The sequence below is a fragment of the Moschus berezovskii genome, chromosome 14, assembly GCF_049115385.1.
Source record: "Moschus berezovskii isolate FMDL1 chromosome 14, NW_MosBer_1.0, whole genome shotgun sequence".
Classification (NCBI taxonomy): domain Eukaryota; kingdom Metazoa; phylum Chordata; class Mammalia; order Artiodactyla; family Moschidae; genus Moschus; species Moschus berezovskii.
In genome coordinates this window covers 21,801,417-21,820,765 of record NC_142473.1, presented here as the reverse complement: position 1 = coordinate 21,820,765, position 19,349 = coordinate 21,801,417, and the positions used below count along the sequence as shown (strand labels likewise).

The following is a 19,349-nucleotide window of genomic DNA, read 5'->3' as shown; positions in this document are numbered from 1 at the left end:
CAGGATTTGAACTGAGACTGGGTAGCTCTGGAAACCATACTCTCTAGACACCATACTCTTAGTGATGACTACCCCTGCTGCCATTTAGTTTTCCACTGCACTTGGAAGAAAACCCTAACTTTATCATGGCACTCCGGCTCTGGTTTAACTTTTCATCTTTATCACGTCCCACTCTCTCCCCCTCACTCACAATAACTCAACATCACTGCAATCTTGCCTGGTCCTCAAGCACGCTTTGTGGCTTCCACTTAAGGGGTTTCATGCGGTTGATGGCCTTCTGGAGAACAGGTGTAGGCAACTATCTTTACTTGAAGGCAGATAACTATCTGTTTTGTTTACTACTGAATTCCCAGTGTGAAGAACACAGTATAGTCTCAATGGCAAATAAAAGAATATAAAGGAATGACAAGTACAAAATGGAAGCAGAGAATATTATTTACTGGGCTAAAAGATTATTGTGGGAAAAAAAGAAAAGATATAACACTAATTGAAAGGAGCATAAGAGCATGTGAAAGCTGTTTTAAGTAATGGAGATCTGCAGCATAACGGAAGGCAGGTAATACATTGCAGGTGCTGGCAGTAAAAAGGGGAGAGAACATGTGCCACTTCTGCAAGAAGCAAGAGGAAATCAAAATTCAGAATTTGAAAACTTTAGCTCTAGGGACAGAAAAGGTTTTTTTTGTGAATAAAGAATTGTTAGCTAATGGTTGATTGTGGAATATTATCTAAATGCCTTACATTCACCATCACACTTAGTTCTCACAAAGATAAGCCGAGGCATGTGCTATTATTATTCCTGTCTTATAGATGAGGACATTGAGACAGGTTAAGTAACTTGCTTCAAGTTACAGAGCTAGCAAAAAAAAATTATAGAGCTATCTAGTAGTAGATCAAACCTCAAACACAGATCCTACAGAGACTTTTAAAGATGGACAATGAAACAAGGTCATAAAATGTAGAATGATCTCAGAAATATGGGACATTTATGGTTAAACAGGATACAAAGATATCTGCTCTAAGAGTGGTGAGAAGGAATGTGGAATAGACCTTACCTGGCACACAGTAGCATATTGAATGAGCTATATCCTGTCACATCTGGCATCTTTCTAAATGTTTGTCATTCCTCTCTAGGTTTCAGGTTTGAGCAAGCAAAAGAAAAAAAATATGAAGATATATTGGAAGAGGAAAAGGAAACAGAAAAAGAGCCTTCATTTGAAACTATTTATGAAGAGCCCCATTTTACTAGACTAAAGCCTGATTCCACTTATAGAATATAATTAGATAAAAATATATAATTATAAACTATAATTTTCTTTCTGAGCTATAACTCTTCAGCTCTGATTCCATCAGTTCCAGTCAAGAGGTAGTTTATTCTGGCTGGAATGACTTCTATATTCTTGACACAGAATCTAACCCAATTAAGTAAGGAAGATTAAACAGAAATAGAACACCAGACTAAATACAGTAGTCATGGAAAATGTAGAAATTAATCATTTTATTCTGAGAAACTGTAGTCTAACAATTACACTTAAATAAAAATATTATATTTAGGTGCAAGAAAAAAAACCTCAGTCAGACTGTTTTTCTTATTTAAAGCATTCATTATTTGTGCATTTCTGTCAAGCAGAGCCCTTTTTTCATTAAAAAAGAAAAAAGGGCAGTGTAGCCAGTTCTCCTTTTATTAGAATGCAAAAGTCAGCTTCCCTGGTGGCTCAGATGGTAAAGAATCCGCCTGCAATGCAGGAGGCCCAGGTTCAATGCCTGGGTCAGGAAGATCCCCTGGAGAAGGGAATGGCTATGCTTAGTCACTCAGATGTGTCCGACTCTTTGCAACCTCATGGACTGCAGCCCGCCAGGCTCCTCTGTCCATGGGGATTCTCCAGGCAAGAATACTAGAGTGGGTTGCCATGCCCTCCTCCAGAGGATCTTTCCAACCCAGGGAGCGAGCCCAGGTCTCCCGCATTGCAGGCAGATCCTTTACTGTCTGAGCCACCAAGGAAGCCCAAGAATAGTAGAGTGGGTAGCCTATCCCCTCTCCAGGGTAACTTCCTGTCCTAGGAATCAAACTTCCATGTCCTGCATTGCAGGCCGATTCTTTATCAGCTGAGCTACCCAGGAAGCCCCAATGTATATTTAAGAAAAAAATTTATTCATATAATTTACATATACATTCACCCATTCTGAGTATTCAGTTTTGACAGATGTATAAAGTTATGTAATTTTCACCACAGTCAAGATATAATCCATTTTCATTGCCCATAAAATGGACATCTTTGCAGTCAATCCACCACCCCATGCCACGGAAAATGACTGATCTTTCAATCACTACCATTCTGCCTTCTCTAAACTGTCACATAAATGGAATCATACTATATGTAGTCATTGTTGATCTTGTTTCTTTAGGATTATGCTTTTGAAATTCAATCTTGTTGCTGTGCATTTCAGTAGTTTATTTCTTGTTTGACGACCGTTCCATTACATGGCTATATTACAATTTTTTTATCTGTTCAGAAGATTTATGGACATTTGATTGTTTCCAGTTTTGGATCATTACTGAAATAATGGGGAGTGGAATTGCTAGGGCAAATAATAACTATAAGTTTAGTTATCTATTTATTTATTGATGTATACTTGCTTTACAATGTTTCAGGTGTATATCAAAGTGATTCAGATATATATCAATATGTGTGTATTTGTTCAGATTCTTTTCCATTATACTTTATTACAAGATATTGAATATTGTTCTACTGTGCTATACAGTAGGTCATTGTGTATTTTATACATAGTAGTGTGTATCTGTTAATCCTAAATTCCTAATTTATCCCTCCTCCCTTCCCCTTTGATAAACAAAGGTAAACTTTTTGTTTCTCTAAATGAGCCTATTTGTTTTGTGAATAATTTCATTCACGTCATTTTAAATTCTACATGTAAGTGATATATAGTATTTGTCTTTCTCTGTCTGACTTATAACACTCAGTATGACAGTCTCTAGGTCCATCCATATTGCTGCAAATGACATTATTTCATTCTTTTCTATGGCTTGTATTCCATTGTACATATGTACCACATCTTCTTCTATTGATGGACACTCAGGTTGCTTCCATGTCCTGGCTATTGTAAACAGTGCTGCAGTGAACACTGGGGTGCATGCATCTTTTGGGGCCATGTTTTTCTCCAGATATATGCCCATGAGTGGCATTGGTAGATCATATTGTAGTTCTGTTTTTTAAGGAAACTCCATACTGTTCTCCATAGTGCCTGTACCAACTTACATTCCTATCAACAGTGTACAAGGATTCCCTCTTCTCCACACCCTCTCCAACATTTATTATTTGTAGATTTTTGATGGTGGCCATTCTGAGCAGTGTGAAGTGATACCTCATTGCAGTTTTGATTTGCATTTCTCTAATAATTAGTGATGTTGAGCATCTTTTCATGTGCCTATTGGCCATTTTTATGTCTTCTTTGGAGAAATGTTTATGTAGGTCTTACCTATTTTTTGATTTTTTTTTATATTGAACAGTATAAATTGTATATTTTATCATTTGCATTTGTTTGCAAACATTTTCTTCAGTTTTGTAGGCTGTCTTTTCATTTTGATTATAATTTCCTTTGCTGTGCAAAAACTCTTAACTTTAACTAGGTCTCATTTTTGTGCTTGTTTCCATTACTCTAGGAGACAGATCCAAAAAAATGTTGCCACAATTTATAGCAAAGTGTGTCTTCCTTATATTTTCCTCTAGGAGTTTTATATTATCTGGGCTTACATTTAGGTCTTTAATCTAGTTTATTTTTGCATGTGGTGTTAAGAGACTGTTCTAATTTCACTCCTTTACATGTAGCTGTCTAGGCTTTCCAGCAGCACTTATAGAAGAGACTGTTCACTGTTGTATAGTCTTGTTTCCTTTGTCATAGATTAATTGACCATAATTGCTTGTCTTTACTTCTGGGCTTTCTATCTTGTTCCATTGATCTACATGTCTGTTTCTGTGCCAGTACTATACTGTTTTCATTACTGTGGCTTTGTGGCTTCATCCTATAGTATGAAATTGGGGAATGTAATTCCTCCAGCTCCATTTTTTTTCCCCCCCAAGGCTATTTTGGCTATTGAGTCTTTTGCGTTTTCATATAAATTAAAAAAAATTTTGGCCCAGTTCTGTGAAAAACACCATTGGTAATTTGAAAGGGACTGCACTGAATCTGTATATTGCCTTAAATAGTATGGTCATTTTGTGTGTGTGCACATTCTCTAAGTTGGGTCTGACTCTTTGTAATCCCATGGACTGTAGCTTGCTAGGCTTGTCTATCCATGGAATTTTTCAGGCAGGAATACTGGAGTGGGTTGTCATTTACTCCTCCAGCGTCATTTTAGCAAATGTTTAACTATCCTAGGGGATGTAGAGTGAATAGCCTCTCATTGTGATTTTAGTTTGCATTTTCTAAATGATTTATGATAGTGACGATCTTTAAAATACTTATCCACCATTTGGTATCTTCTTTGGTGAAATGTCTCTTCAAATCTTTAGCCAATTCTAAATTATTTCATTATTGTGTTAAAGACTCTAAAATATTTTCTAAAAACAAATTATTTCATTATTGTGTTAAAGACTCTAAAATATTTTCTAAAAACAAACCCTTTATCAGATACTGTTTTGCCAACATGTGAGTGGTGTTTTCATTTTATGATGTCTTTTGAGGATAAAAAGTATTTAACAGGGTTCAAAGTGAAGTTGCTCAGTCGTGTCCGACTCTTTGTGACCCTGTGAACCCTGCCAGGCTCCTCTGTCCATGGGATTCTCCAGGCAAGAATATTGGAATGAGTTGGCATTTCCTTCTCCAGGGGATCTTCCCCACCCAGGGATCAAATGTGGGTCTCCTGCATTGCAGGGAGACGCATTACCCTCTGAGACACCAAGTTAATATTTTTGTCTTTTTTTAATTTCATTTTTATTTTATGCTGGGGTATAGTTAATTTACAGTGTTTGTTTCAGATAGACATCAAAGTGGTTCATTTATACATACATTTATCCATAATTTTTTCTTAATATATACATTTTATTTAAGTATAGCTGATTTACAATGTTTCAGGTGTACAGCAAAATAGTATTCATATACACATATTATATTTGAAATTATTTTCCGTTATAAGTTATTACAAGATATTGACTATAGTACCCTGTGTGATACAGTAAATCTTTGTTGCTTGTTGCAAATCCATTTTTTAAAATTAGAAATCAGCATGCTATTTATACTAAGTCAAATAAGTGGAATCAAAATGTCATACAGTTTTTAGTTAGGAAAAAATTCATAATTTTTCTTATATATTACATATATCATTTGTATCAGTTCAGTTCAGTCACTCAGTCGTGTCCGACTCTGTGTGACCCCACGGACTGTAGCATGCCAGGCCTCCCTGTCTATCACCAACTCCCAGGGCTTACTCAAACTCGTGTCCATCGCATCAGTGATGCCATCCAACCATCTCATCTTCTGTTGTCCCCTTCTCCTCCCACCTTCAATCTTTCCCAGCATCAGGGTCTGTTCCAGTGAGTCAGTTCGTTGCATCAGGTGGCCAAAGTATTGGAGTTTCAGCTTCAGCATCAGCCCTTTCAATGAATATTCAGGACAGATTTCCTTTAGGATTGCCTGGTTTGATCTCCTTGCAGTCCAAGGGACTCTCAAGAGTCTTCTCCAACACCACAGTTCAAAAGCATCAATTCTTCGGCGCTCAGCTTTCTTTTTCCAACTCTCACATCCATATATGACTACTGGAAAAACTATAGCTTTGACTAGATGGACCTTTGTTGGCAAAGTAATGTCTCTGCTTTTTAATACACTGTCTAGCTTGGTCATACATATATGTATATAAAAGCTTTTCTACTATGCTTAATAAAGGTTTGAGAAAGAACATCAAAAAACAAAAAGAGATGGAGAAATTGGAAAACATAAACAAAATGAAATGAGAACACTGAATATGAAATAGAAAATGTGAAACAAACTAGATAAAAGTAAAAGATCACTGTATAGCTCATTTGTTTTTAACCATGGCTGCTCACAGAAATATATCTGGAGCTCTAAAGAAAAAAAGGCAATAACTAAGCTTTTGTATTTTTTAAAAACTTCCAAGATAATTCTGATATGCATCTGGATTTTAAAAAGTGACTACAAGTTTTTCTATTTTGGTGTTATAAATTTTTGGTGATAAAGAGTACTATTACTTTTCTCTTACCAATCGTGATGCAATGGTATCAAGTGAGTAATACTTACATAACCACAATAGTAAAAGATGTTTATCAGTTTTCACAATCAATAGCCAGACAAAAAAATAAAAGATAATTATAATTGCAAGCCATAATGGGAACATGATTAACCTAAGAATAGAAAACAATTACATATAATTTGGGGGTCAAGCAGACTAATGTGGTAATATGTGGAAGTGAATACATGCATAAGTTTTCATCTATCCAACCAGTCTATGTCTTTTGGTTGGTACATTAATCCATTTACATTTTAAGGTAATTATCAATATATATGATACTATTGTTTTTTATTTTTTAAAATTGTTTTAGGTTTATTTTGTGTAGGTCTTTCCCTTCACTTGTGTTTCCTGCCTAGAGAAGTTCCTTTAGCATTTGCAGTAAAGGTGGTTTGGTGGTGCTGAATTCACTTAACTTTTGCTTGTCTGGAAAGCTTTTGATTTCTCCATCAAATCTGAAGGACAGTCTTGCTGGGTAGAGCATTCTTGGTTGTAGGTTCTTCCCTTTCAAAACTTTAAATATATCACGCCATTCCACTCTGGCTTGTAGAGTTTCTATTGAAATTAGCTGATAGTCTGATGGGAGTTCCCTTGTATGTTGTCTTTTTTCCCATATTGCTTTTAATATTTTATCTCTGCCTTTAATGTATGTCAATTTGATTACTCTGTGTCTCGGTGTGTTCCTCCTTGGGATTATCCTTCCTGGGACTCTGTGCTTCCTGTACTTGGTTGACTATTTCCTTTGCCGTGTTCAGGAAGTTTTTGGCTATTTTGTCTTCAAATATTTTCTCAGGTCCTTTCTCTCTTCTCCTGGGATCTCTATAATGTGAATGTTGGTGTGTTTAATGTCATCCCAGAGGTCTCTTAGGCTGTCTTCATTTTTTTCATTCTTTTCTCGATATACGGTTCAGTGGCAGTGATTTCCACCATTCTGTCCTCCAGGTCATTTATCCATTCTTCTGCCTCAGTTACTCTGCTACTGATTCCTTCTAGTGTACTGTTCCTTGGAAGAAAAGCTATGGAAAACTTAGAAAGTATATTAAAAAGCAGACACATTACTTTGCTGAAAAAGGTCCATCTAGTCAAAGCCATGGTTTTTACAGTAGTCACATATGGATGTGAGAATTGGACCATAAAGAAGGCTGAGCACTGAAGAATTGATGTTTTTCAACTGTGGTGTTGGAAAAGACTCTTGAAGAGTCCCTTGGACTGCAAGGAGATCCAACCAGTCCATCCTAAAGGAAATCAGTCCTGAATATTCATCGGAAGGACTGATGCTGAAGCTGAAACTCCAATACTTTGGCCACCTGATGCGACAAACTGACTCATTGGAAAAGGCCCTGATGCTGAGAAAGATTGAAGGAGGGAAGAGAGAGGATGACAGAGGATGAGATGGTTGGATCACTGAATCAACGGACATGAGTTTGAATAAACTCTGGGAGTTGGTGACGGACAGGGAGGCCTGGCATGCTGCGGTTCATGGGGTCGTACAGAGTCGGATACGACTGAGCAACTGAACTGAACTGAACCAGAGAAAGTGTGCTGCTAGGCGCCCTAGGAAGTTTTCTAAATAAGGCCACTTCACCAAGATTGGAAAAGCTAACCAACCTACCTAGTACACAGAAATAAACACAGAGAATTAGGCAAAATGAGGAGGTAGAAATTTATGTTCCAAATAGTAGAATAAGATAAAACATCAGGAAAAGAACAAAACAAAATATCTATCTATCTAAAAAGAAAATATTTATCTATCAGATAAAGAGTTCAAGGAAGACTGTTAACGTGCTCACTGAACTCTGGTGAAAACTGGAGAACACCATGACAATTTAAAGAAACAATTAGAAAATATAAAGAAAAATCAAAAGCAGTTGACGAATAAAAGAACGGAAATAAAAAATACACTAGAAGGAATTAACAGTAGATTAGATAATACAAAGGAATGGATCATCAGCTTAGGAGACAGTAGTAGAAATCCCCAGGCTGAACAGAGAAATGAAAAAAGAATTTTAGAAAATGAGGGTAGTTAAAAGACCTCTCAGTTCAGTTCAGTCGCTCAGTCGTGTCCGACTCTTTGTGACCCCATGAATCACAGCACGCCAGGCCTCCCTGTCCATCAACAACCCCCGAAGTTCACTCAAACTCATGTCCACAGAGTCGGTGATGCCATCCAGCCATCTCATTCTCTGTCATCCCCGTCTCCTCCTGCCCCCAACCCCTCCCAGCATCAGAGTCTTTTCCAGTGAGTCAACTCGTCGTATGAGGTGGCCAAAGTATTGCAGTTTCAGCTTCAGCATCAGTCCTTCCAATGAACACCCAGGATTGATCTCCTTTCGAATGGACTGGTTGGATCTCCTTGCAGTCCAAGGGACTCTCAAGAGTCTTCTCCAGCACCACAGTTCAAAAGCATCAATTCTTCGGCGATCAGCTTTCTTCATAGTCCAACTCTCACATCCATACATGATCACGGGAAAAACCATAGCCTTGACTAGACGGACCTTTGTTGGCAAAATACGACAACATAAAACATTTTATTAATAGCATTCACATTATAGGGGTCCTAGAAGAGGAGAGAAAAGGGAAGATAATTTATCTAAGAAATAATCACTGAAAAATTTCCTAACAAGGCCAAAGAAAAAGACGTCAAAGTTCACGAAGCACAGAGAATCCCAAACGATGATTCAAAGAGGTCCACATAAAGACACATCATAATTAAAATTGCAAAGGGAGTTCTCTGGTGGTTAGGATTCTGGCTTAGCCTAGTGGTTAGGATCCTAGCCTAGTGGTTAGGATCCTAGCCTAGTGGTTAGGATTCTGGGCTTTCACTGCTGTGGCCTGGGGTTCAATCTCTGGTCAGGAAACTGAGATCCCACAAGCTGCCCAGTGCAGCCAAAAAAAAAAAAAAAAAAGTTTTTAATTAAAATCACAAAAATGAAAGATAAAGAGAATTTCAGGAGCAGCATGAGAAAACCAGTTAGTAAAATAAAAAGAAACCTCCATAAGGGACTCAGCTGAATTTTCAGCAACAATTTTGTAGGCCAAAAGGGAGTGTCATGATATAGTCCAAGTGATAAATGGCAAAAACTTACAACCAAGAATACGCTACCTGGCAGGCTGTCCCTCAGACCTAAAGGAGAAATAAAGAGTTTCAAAGACAAACAAAAGTTAAAATGGTTCAACACCACAAAACTGGCTATAGTTATATGTAATAGGGAATTCTCTGGTAGCTCAGTGGTCAGGGATCCTTGCTTCCACTGCATGGGGCATGGGTTAGTCCCTGATGAGGGAACTAATATCCCACATGGTGAAACCAGAAGAAAGAAAAAATGTTACAGGGACTTCTCTAAGTAGAAAGGGAAAGGTCACAACTACAAATAGGAAAATTCTATTTGAATTTTCTATTTGAATAAAATGAAAAGAAAAATCTCCATGGTAAAGGCAAACACATAGTAAAGGCTGTCGATAAACCACTTATAAAACTAGTGTAAAGGTTAAAAGACAAAAGTACTAAAACACCTATATAGAAAACAAGTGAAGAAATATACAAAATGAAGCAAAAAAGTAAAATACCATGTTAAAAACATTAAATGCTGGGATGGGGAGTAAGAATATAGAGTAAAAATGCAGACTGGTTGGAATGCGTTTAAATTTAAGAGATCATCAACTAAAGTAATCACATAACATATACCGTATTATACGGTAGCTTTGTGGTAACCAGAAACCAAAACCAATAATAGACACACAAGAAGCATAAAGGATAAAGCAGTCCAGGTTCGACGCATAAATTTTCCTCTGTTCATTTCTTTGCATTTGTGCTTTTTTAATAAAATTCTTTTTTAGATATAAAAAAAATAAAAAGAAGCATAAAGGAATCTAAACATACAACTAAAGAAAACCATCAATTCACAAGGGAAGAAGGCAAAAGAAAAAAGAAACAAAAAGTAACTACAAAATCAACCAGAAAACAATTAACAAAATGACAATAAAAATATGTATATCACTAATTACTTTAAATGGACTAAATGTTCCAACCAAAAGACATAGAAGAGTTGAATGTTGACTGTTGAAAGACACAGAACAGAAAAACAAGACCCATATATGCTGCCAACCAGAGACTCATTTCAGATCTGCAGACACAATGAGTCATAAGGTGAAAAAAGGTATTCCATGCAAAAGGAAATCAAATGGAAACCAGGATACCAATACTTATATCAGACAAAATAGATTTTAAAACACATACTGTAACAAGAGACAAAGGACATTACATAATGATGACAGGATCCATCCCAAAGGGTAAAACTATGTTAGGGTGTACCAAACACAGGAACACTTAAATACATAAAGCAAACATTAGCAGACATAAAGGAAGAAATTGATAATAACACAGTATTAGTAGGGGACTTTTAATACCTCATTTGCATCGATGGATGGATCATCTGACAAAACCAGTAAGGAAAAACACTGGCCTTAAATGACACATAGACCAGATGAACTTGATAGACATATACAATACATTCCATCAAAAGTAGCTGAATATACATTCTTTTCAGTGCATGTGGAACATCTTCCAGGAAAGATCACATGCTAGGCCAGAAAACAAGTCTCAATAAACCTAAGAAGATTGAAATTGTATCAAGTATCTTTTCTGATCACAGGGCATGACACTGGAAATCAATCTACAAGAAAAAAACTACAAAAAACACAAAAATGGGGAGGCTAAACAACATGCTACTAAACCAATGAGTCATTAAATAAATCAATAAGGAAATTAAAAACTGCCTGAAGACAAATGAAAATAGAAACACAATGATACAAAATCTATGGAAAAAGAAGCAAAACAGCTCAAAGAGGGAAGTTTATAGTAATACAATCCTACCTCAGGAAACAAGAATTATCTCAAATAAAACAATCCAGAGGGATGGGATGGGGAGGGAGGTGGGAGGGGGGTTCAAGATGGGGAACACATGTACAACCAGGGCAGGTTCATTTCAATGTATGGCAAAAGCAATAATATAAAGTAATTAGCCTCCAATTAAAATAAATTTTAAAAAAAAGATTAAAAAAAATCCAACCTTTGGCATTGTATTTCACAATTTGGTATTATATATTCAGAGTCACAAAAATGTTAAAAAAAAAATCTAAAGTTAGATCTAAAAGAACTAGAAAAAGAACAAACAAAACCCAGAGTTATTAGGAAGGAAATCATAGAACTCAGAGCAGAGATAAATGAAATGAGATTAAAAAAAAAAAAGATTAATAAAATGAAGAGGTAGTTCTTTGAAAGATAAACAAAATTGACAAAATTGATTTTTATCAGAATCATCACAAAAAAGAAAGGCCCAAATAAATGAAATCAGAAATTAAGGAAGAGAAATTACAAACAAACAAAAAGTCCAGGACCAGATAGATAACTTCAACTAAATTCTGTTCAACATTTAAATAAAAATTTATACCTGTTATCAAACTATTTCAAAACATTGAAGAGGACGGATGCTTCTAAAGTTACTCTATAAGACCAGCATCACTCTGATATTAAAACCAGATAGACATCACAATAGGTGAAAATTACAGGACCAAATCACTGACAAATACAGATGCAAAAGTCCTCAACAAAATATTAGTAAGTGGAATTCAACCATATATTAAAAGGATCATATACCATGAAGTGGGCTTTATAAAGGGATGAAAGGACAATTCCAAACCCACAAATCAATGAAATATACCACATAACAAATTGAAGAATAAAAATCCCATGATTATCTCAATAAACACAGAACTTGTGACAAAATTCAACACCCATTTATGACAAAAAAATCTCAAAGACAGTGGGATAGAGGGAACATAGTTCAACATAATAAAACCCACATATGACAAACCTATAACCAATATAATACTCAATGGTGACAAGCTGAAACAATTTTCTTTAAGATCAGGAATAGGACAAGGATGCTCATTCTTGCCACTTTTATTCAACACAGTATTGGAAGTCATAGCTGTAACAGTCAGATGAGAAAAAGAAATAAAAGGAATCCAAACTGAAAAGGAAGAAATGAACTGTCACTGTTTGCAGATGACTTGATACTATATATAGAAAATCCTAAAGATGCCACTAAAAACCTATAAGAATTAATAAAGGAATTCAGTGAAGTTGCAGGACACAAATTAATATACAGAAATCTGTTTTGTTTCTATACACTAAAAACAAAATATGAAAAACAAAAGTTAAGGGAATAATTCCATCGATCATCAAGGAAATGCAAAACAAAACCACAATGAGATTATCACCTCATACTTCTCAAAAAAGCCATCATCATAAAAGTAACAAATTATAAGTGTTGATGACAAGGAAAAGGAAACCATGGTGCACTGTTTAATGAGAAATAGTTCTGGAGGGTTCTCAAAAAATTAAGAGTAGAACTGACATATGACCCAGAAATTTCACTTCTGGATGTCTACCCCCCACAAAAAACAAAATTCAAAAAGATACATGAATTGCAATTTTCATAGCATCATTACAATAGCTAAGAAATAAGTGCAACATGCTGCTGCTAAGTCGCTTCAGTCGTGTCCGACTCTGTGCGACCCCATAGACGGCAGCCCACCAGGCTCCCCCGTCCCTGGGATTCTCCAGGCAAGAACACTGGAGTGGGTTGTCATTTCCTTCTCCAATGCATGAAAGTGAAAAGTGAAAGTGAAGTCGCTCAGTTGTGTCCGACTCTTAGCGACCCCATGGACTGCAGCCTACCAGGCTTCTCCGTCCATGGTAGTTTCCAGACAAGGTACTGGAGTGGGGTGCCACTGCCTTCTCCAAGCGCAACATGAGTGTCAAGCAATAGATGAATGGATAAAGAAGATGTGGCATATATATATAATGGCATATTACTCAGACATTAAGAAAAGAATGAAATATCACCATTTGCAGCAACACAGATGAATCTAGTGGGTAGAGTAAGTATAGTAAGTAAGTCAGAGACAGACAAAAAGATCATTGTGTCATTCACATTTGGATTGAAAAAACAAAGCAAAATGAAAGAAGACACAGATGCAGAGGATAGGCTGTTGTCAGAGGGGAGATGGTGTAGCGGGCAAAATGGGTGAAGTGAAATTAAGAGGTACAAATCTCCAGTTATAAAATAAATAAGCCTGGGGGATATAATATACAGCATAAAGAATATGGTCAATAATACTGTAATAACTTCATATAGGGACAGATGGTTACCAGACTTATGGAAGTGATTTAATAAGGTACACAAATGTCAAATGACCATCGAGTACACCTGAAGCTAACATAATACTGTACATAAACAATATTTCAATTGAAAAAAATAAAGTAAAAACAAAACAAATAAACAAAAAAACCAAATCTGCAACCAGCTGAATGATTACCATATTCTCTCTTAAAATTCTTCCAACTCTTCACAGTCATGGATAAAACTTTTAAATACTGCTTAAGCAGTAAAAAATATTAAGTATTTACAAAGAATTATAAATCTACAGTGAATATTCTAATACTAGGCAACATTTTGGGGATGGTTTTCATACAACTTAACATTAAGCAAAGCAGAACCAGGTTTTCAGAACTGTCAACAGACAATTGTTTTCCTCCTAAAACTGGTTGTTCCTTGCAGTAACACTCATTGGATCTGTAAAAAGTATACAATGTTTTTTTCCTGCAAGAATGACTTCTACATGCATTAAGATGGCTACAATTGAAACAAAAAAATCAGAAAATAATGATGTGTTTGCGAGGATGTGGAGAAATCAAAATCCCTGGGCACTGTTTGTAGGAAAGTGCAAAACACTTTGACCACTATGGAAAACAGCATGGTGTTTCCATCAAAAAATTCAAAATAGAAGTACCATCAGTTCAGTTCAGTCGCTTAGTCGTGTCCGACTCTCCGCGACCCCATGAATCAATGATTCAGTAATTTCAATTCTAGGTACATATCCAAAAGGATTAAAAACAGAGTCTTAAAGAGGTATCTGTACACCCCTGTTCAACAGCAGCATTATTCACAATAGCAAAAAGAGGAAAGTAACTCAAATGTTTATAAACAGATAAATGGATAGACAAAAATGTGATCTATATGTACCATGGAATATTTTTCAGTCTTTAAAAATGGAAGTTATTATATACAGCAACAGGAATGAACCTTATTAATAATAAGGTAAAATAATAAACCAGTGAAATAATTCAGTCACAAAGACATGCTTATAGGAGGCAGCATGGGCAGTGAAATTCAGACAGACAGAATATAGAATGGTGGTTGCCAAGGGCTGGGTGGAGGGGAGCATGGGGAGCTGTAGATGTGTACAGAACTTCAGTTTTGCAAGGTGAAAAGTGTGTTGTAGATTGGCTGGGCTACAGTATAAATGTACTAATACCACTACTGAATTGTAAACTTAAAAATGGTCAAGATGGTAAATTTTATGTTACATCTATTTTACAATTTAAAAAAACAGCAAATCACATTAACAGGTGACCAGGTTTGAACACACACAAGCAAGGCAAGATCTATAAGTGACAACAAAAAATGTCTTCAGATGTTGCTAAATGTGGGGCAGTGGGGAAGTAAAATAACGCCCTAAGAACTACTGCTTTAGAATTACACATTGTACATTAGTGTAAAAGTATGTACTTTTACATATTGCTGTATGTTAAAAAAAATTATACACGCTGTACCTCATGGGAAAAGTAAGTGATTTTCAGGGAATAATTTTCATTAGGTTTTTGCCTTATTCATCAAATTTGGAGTCTAATCTCTGTGAAAACTTTGTCCTATATTTATGCAAAATTCACTTTTTCAGAAACTGGACAAAGGAGCTTGAAACTCTAAGAGAAGACCAAAGCTATTGGTTTTTTTAAAATGATAAATATGCAGAATGCAAACTTCACATTTAGAGTATCAGGATCTTTGTGTCTGTCATATTCCAGTATATTTCTTATAGACTCTAGAAATGTCAACTAGATTGCTCTCTGGCCTCTGCTCCTAAAAAAGAGCATTCATTTGGCTTTCTGTCACAAGGTAATCAAGAAAAACTACTAGATTATTTAGAATGAGATACACCATACTGGTCTGTTCCCATGTAGCAGACTTCCCAGTTCACACTACACTGTAAATTGCCTATATACCCCAGACTATGAGTTCTACAGGGATGGTTATGTCCTTCTGGCTTACTGTTGCGGAGGAGGCAATGGCAACCCACTCCAGTACTCTTGCCTGGAAAGTCCCAGGGATGGGGGAACCTGGTGGGCTGCCATCTGTGGAGTCACACAGAGTTGGACACAACTGAAGGGACTTAGCAGCAGCAGCAGCAGCTTACTGTTGTCCCCCTATGAACCAGCACCATGCTTGGCACACAAAACACTCAAAATATCTGAATACAATGAATGAGTCAGCATATTTTTAAAAAAGATTTATTTTAAAACAGGTAACAGAATAACTGCAGCCATGAAATTAAAAGACGCTTGCTCCTTGGAAGAAAAGTTATGACCAACCTAGACAGCATATTAAAAAGCAGAGACACTACTTTGTCAACAAAGGTCCGTCTAGTCAAAGCTTTGGTTGTTCTAGTAGTCATGTATGGATGTGAGAGTTGGACTATAAAGAAAGCTGAATGCTGAAAATTGATGCTTTTGAACTGTGGTGTTGGAGAAGACTCTTGAGAGTTCCTTGGACAGCAAGAAGATCCAACCGGTCCATCCTAAAGGAAATGAGTCCTGAATATTCATTGGAAGGACTGATGCTAAAGCTGAGACTCCAATACTTTGGCCATCTGATGCAAAGAACTGACTCATTGGAAAAGACCCTGATGCTGGGAATGATTGAAGGCAGGAGGAGAAGGGGACAACAGAGGATGAGATGATTGGATGGCATCACCGATGCAATGGACATATGAGTAAGCTCTGGGAGTTGGTGATGGACAGGGAAGTCTGGTGCACTGCAGTCCATGGGGTTGCAAAGAGTTTGACATGGCTGAGTGACTGAACTGAACTGAACAGAATAATAAATATATACATTCAACAGTACTGAAATAAATCTACATAAAATATATAATTTCATTAAGATGCAATCAAGATATTTAGAGTGGCACATATGTCCATATTTCAAGCCAGTATATTAGCTTCTAGGTATTTAAAGACTACCCTACTTTAATATTTAAAAAGATTTTCCTCTTTGTGTTTATTTGCTTTAGGCCATATTTAAATTTTTAGCCATTTCTAAGTGTATATATTTTAAGTAATACTATAATGACCACAGATTTATTTTACCTACTAATTAGGAAGATACTTTGGGGTGGTATGATCATCACAGAGAATAATGGAAGGGATATTATCTCCCGTAATCTGAACACAACTGTCAAGTCTATAATTTATTTGCTTTTCTAGTAGCTTCTCTCCTTGGTTTCCACTGACCTTATGAGCAACTGACTGGCGAAGCCTAAATTCTTTTCACCTGAAAGATTTCCATGTTAAAGACTGTCCATATTAAACCTGTACCTTCTTCAGTTTATTATATTTGGGTCTTGGACAAGATACTTAATTTTCCCAGCTGTAAGCTGAGATAATATCACTAATATTGCAAAAGATGTTGCTATAAGGTATGTCAGGTACTCAGCATAAATATTTAAGAAATTCAACCACTCATTTGTTCCCAGTAAATTTCTATCTTATGCATTTCCAAATAGTGTTTCAGATGTCATAATCTTTAGAATCTTAACTCTATCACCTATGAATTAGCTCTTCCCTTTGGTTGTTATCTGGCAAACTTTTCATAGCCTGAATAAGACAGGAGTTTTACAGTATATCATTCAAGGTTGAAGAGTAGATTAATAATGTTACTCAAAACTATCTGGATACGTCAATTAGTAAGAATTAGCAATGAATTCACTTACCTATACTATCATCTAGCTGATCATTCCTTATTCCACCCATCAATATTTCAAGGTGGTTTTTTTTTTTAATTTTTTAAAAATCTTTTTACTTTTCAAGGTTTTCTTAAAGACATTCTAAGTTTACTGTATTCCCTTGATTCACTATGGTAATAAAACTACCAATATATAGTAAATATTCATTTAGGAAATTTATAAGAAAAAATATATATCACAATAAGCTTCTAATTTGAAATGCAAAATAGAAAATTTAAAAACAGTTTTCCAGAAACCAAACTAAGAAATTTATAGTACAAAAAGTTCTGGAGATTGTTTTTGGAGAGAAGAGAAGGTAGAGAGATCAGATGAGTGAGAACCTGACACTGGCAACAGAAACAAATACCAACCTGTCATTAGAAAAAACTGTTTACATAACCACCTAAGCTACAGATAGATAAAAAGAAAGCTCAACCACCCATTTCTTAATCTCTGCAGACACGGACAGTTTCCTAAGGATGGAGGATTATATTCACCAACAGACAAGTCAGTAGGTTTGTTTGTCTAATGACAGCATGTGGACAGAAGGGTTCTGTTTCTAGTTATATATCAAATTTGATACCTAAACCCCTCCCCTTCACAAAATACACAGAAATGCTAGATGAGATACAAGAAGTGTTTTTTAAATACATAACAGAAGTTATAAGAAAGAGTAATTCTTATGGCCAAAAATTTTCAGTTGGAAACTAAAACCAGGGGAAACTTGCCAGTTTCACTAATCTAAGAATTTAGCTGTAACATCTCTAAGAGGACTTTGGAAGGGCAATGGGCAATAACTAAATGCACCTCCCCTGTGTCCACAGTAAACCTGGGACACACACTGGTTTACATCAGTCAACTAGCACAGGGAAATAATGAGGGAAATCTCTGTTCTGGCCTGGTAGTCTTCTCTCAGGTCAGGAAACCCTGAAGCCAAGAAATTAAAGTAAGAGCAGTCCTCTCTCTGTCAGTGATAGCCCTGGAACTATAACATAACCAGACATAAAACTTTTATGGAAGGAATTATTCTTAACCCAGATCACTCAAGATTCTCATGAGAAGGTCCTACTAAAAATAAGCTCACCTTATAAAATCACAAAATACATGGATTATCAGGCCACCAAAGATTAAGACCCAATAGATACAAACAGAACCTAAAGTTAAAAAAACAAAAACTGGACATCATGAAACAAATAATAGGCAAATCTGAAGAATGGTACATACCTACAAACGAATAACAGCGTTTAAAAGGAGAAATCCAATGAATAGTTTAAAAAGGAGATTATATAGCGACAGGAGAATTCATGAACTAGAAGACAGATAGGAGGCATTATAGAAAGATAAAGTACTGGAAACACAGAGGTCTTAAAAGATAAAGAGAATAGAATGAGAAAGTCTAGTAAATATTCTAAAAAAAAGTTACCATACTGTATCTGTGAAATTTGTTCTTCATATCATAACACCTTCATTATTGAGCAGCAGAGTGATCTTACTATTGAGAATCCAACTATAGATGGTTACAATTTTAAAGTTTTTCCCTCCTTTTATAGACTAATATTAAATATTTTATCATTCATATGTAATATATAGAAACAAGTTTTAATTAAAAACTACATCAAAGTTAGCAGTATATTTATTTGTTCTGACTATAAGAATGATTGTACTGATTCAGTGATTCTACTGAAACTGATACAAGTATGTACTTGAGAAGAAAAAACAAATATTTAGCCTAGAATTAGAGCATGATTGACAGTTATGCCTAAAGTGAGAAAACTGTTGCTTGAGACTAGTAAAGCAACTTTAGGGAATTGAAGCAAGTGTTAAACATTTTTTTAAAAACACAGTAATTCACTTAGTTCAATATTAATACTTATTCAAAGTATGTGGGTGGGTTAACAGTGAAGGCCAAAATACAGTTTATAAAGGCTGAATCCAAGGCAATCACATGCTTAACATCACACCCAAGCTTTCCATCCTGGGAAAAGTCGGCTGAGATTTTTCGGGTCCATGGCCTGCTGAATGAGCAAATTCACCTGTCCACCAACACTGAGCACAGTTCCTTCCTCCACTCCTTTCAGTTTCTCTTGCAGTCTCATCAAGACACGTTCAGCTACTTTATTGAAACTCTGGTCAATATCACTAATGACAAAAACAAAGGTTTTAATGAGGTGGAACAGTTTAAAGGGTC

The 19,349-nt window shown here is 35.9% G+C and overlaps 2 protein-coding genes across 3 annotated transcripts in view; one reads left to right on the top strand and one right to left on the bottom strand.

Moving 5' to 3' along the window:
- C14H11orf65 (chromosome 14 C11orf65 homolog) overlaps positions 1-2,720 on the top strand; it is a 70,387-nt gene extending 67,667 nt beyond the window's left edge. For both annotated transcript variants that reach the window (XM_055422982.2, XM_055422981.2), the window contains one exon: positions 1,132-2,720. In XM_055422982.2, the coding sequence (XP_055278957.2) occupies positions 1,132-1,277 (146 nt within the window). In that variant the 3' untranslated portion in view covers positions 1,278-2,720. The remainder of the gene's footprint in view (positions 1-1,131) is intronic.
- A 9,482-nt stretch (positions 2,721-12,202) lies between these two features.
- ATM (ATM serine/threonine kinase) overlaps positions 12,203-19,349 on the bottom strand; it is a 163,389-nt gene continuing 156,242 nt past the window's right edge. The window contains exon 64 of the mRNA XM_055422971.2: positions 12,203-19,300. Coding sequence (XP_055278946.2) covers positions 19,117-19,300 — 184 coding nt within the window. The 3' untranslated portion in view covers positions 12,203-19,116. The remainder of the gene's footprint in view (positions 19,301-19,349) is intronic.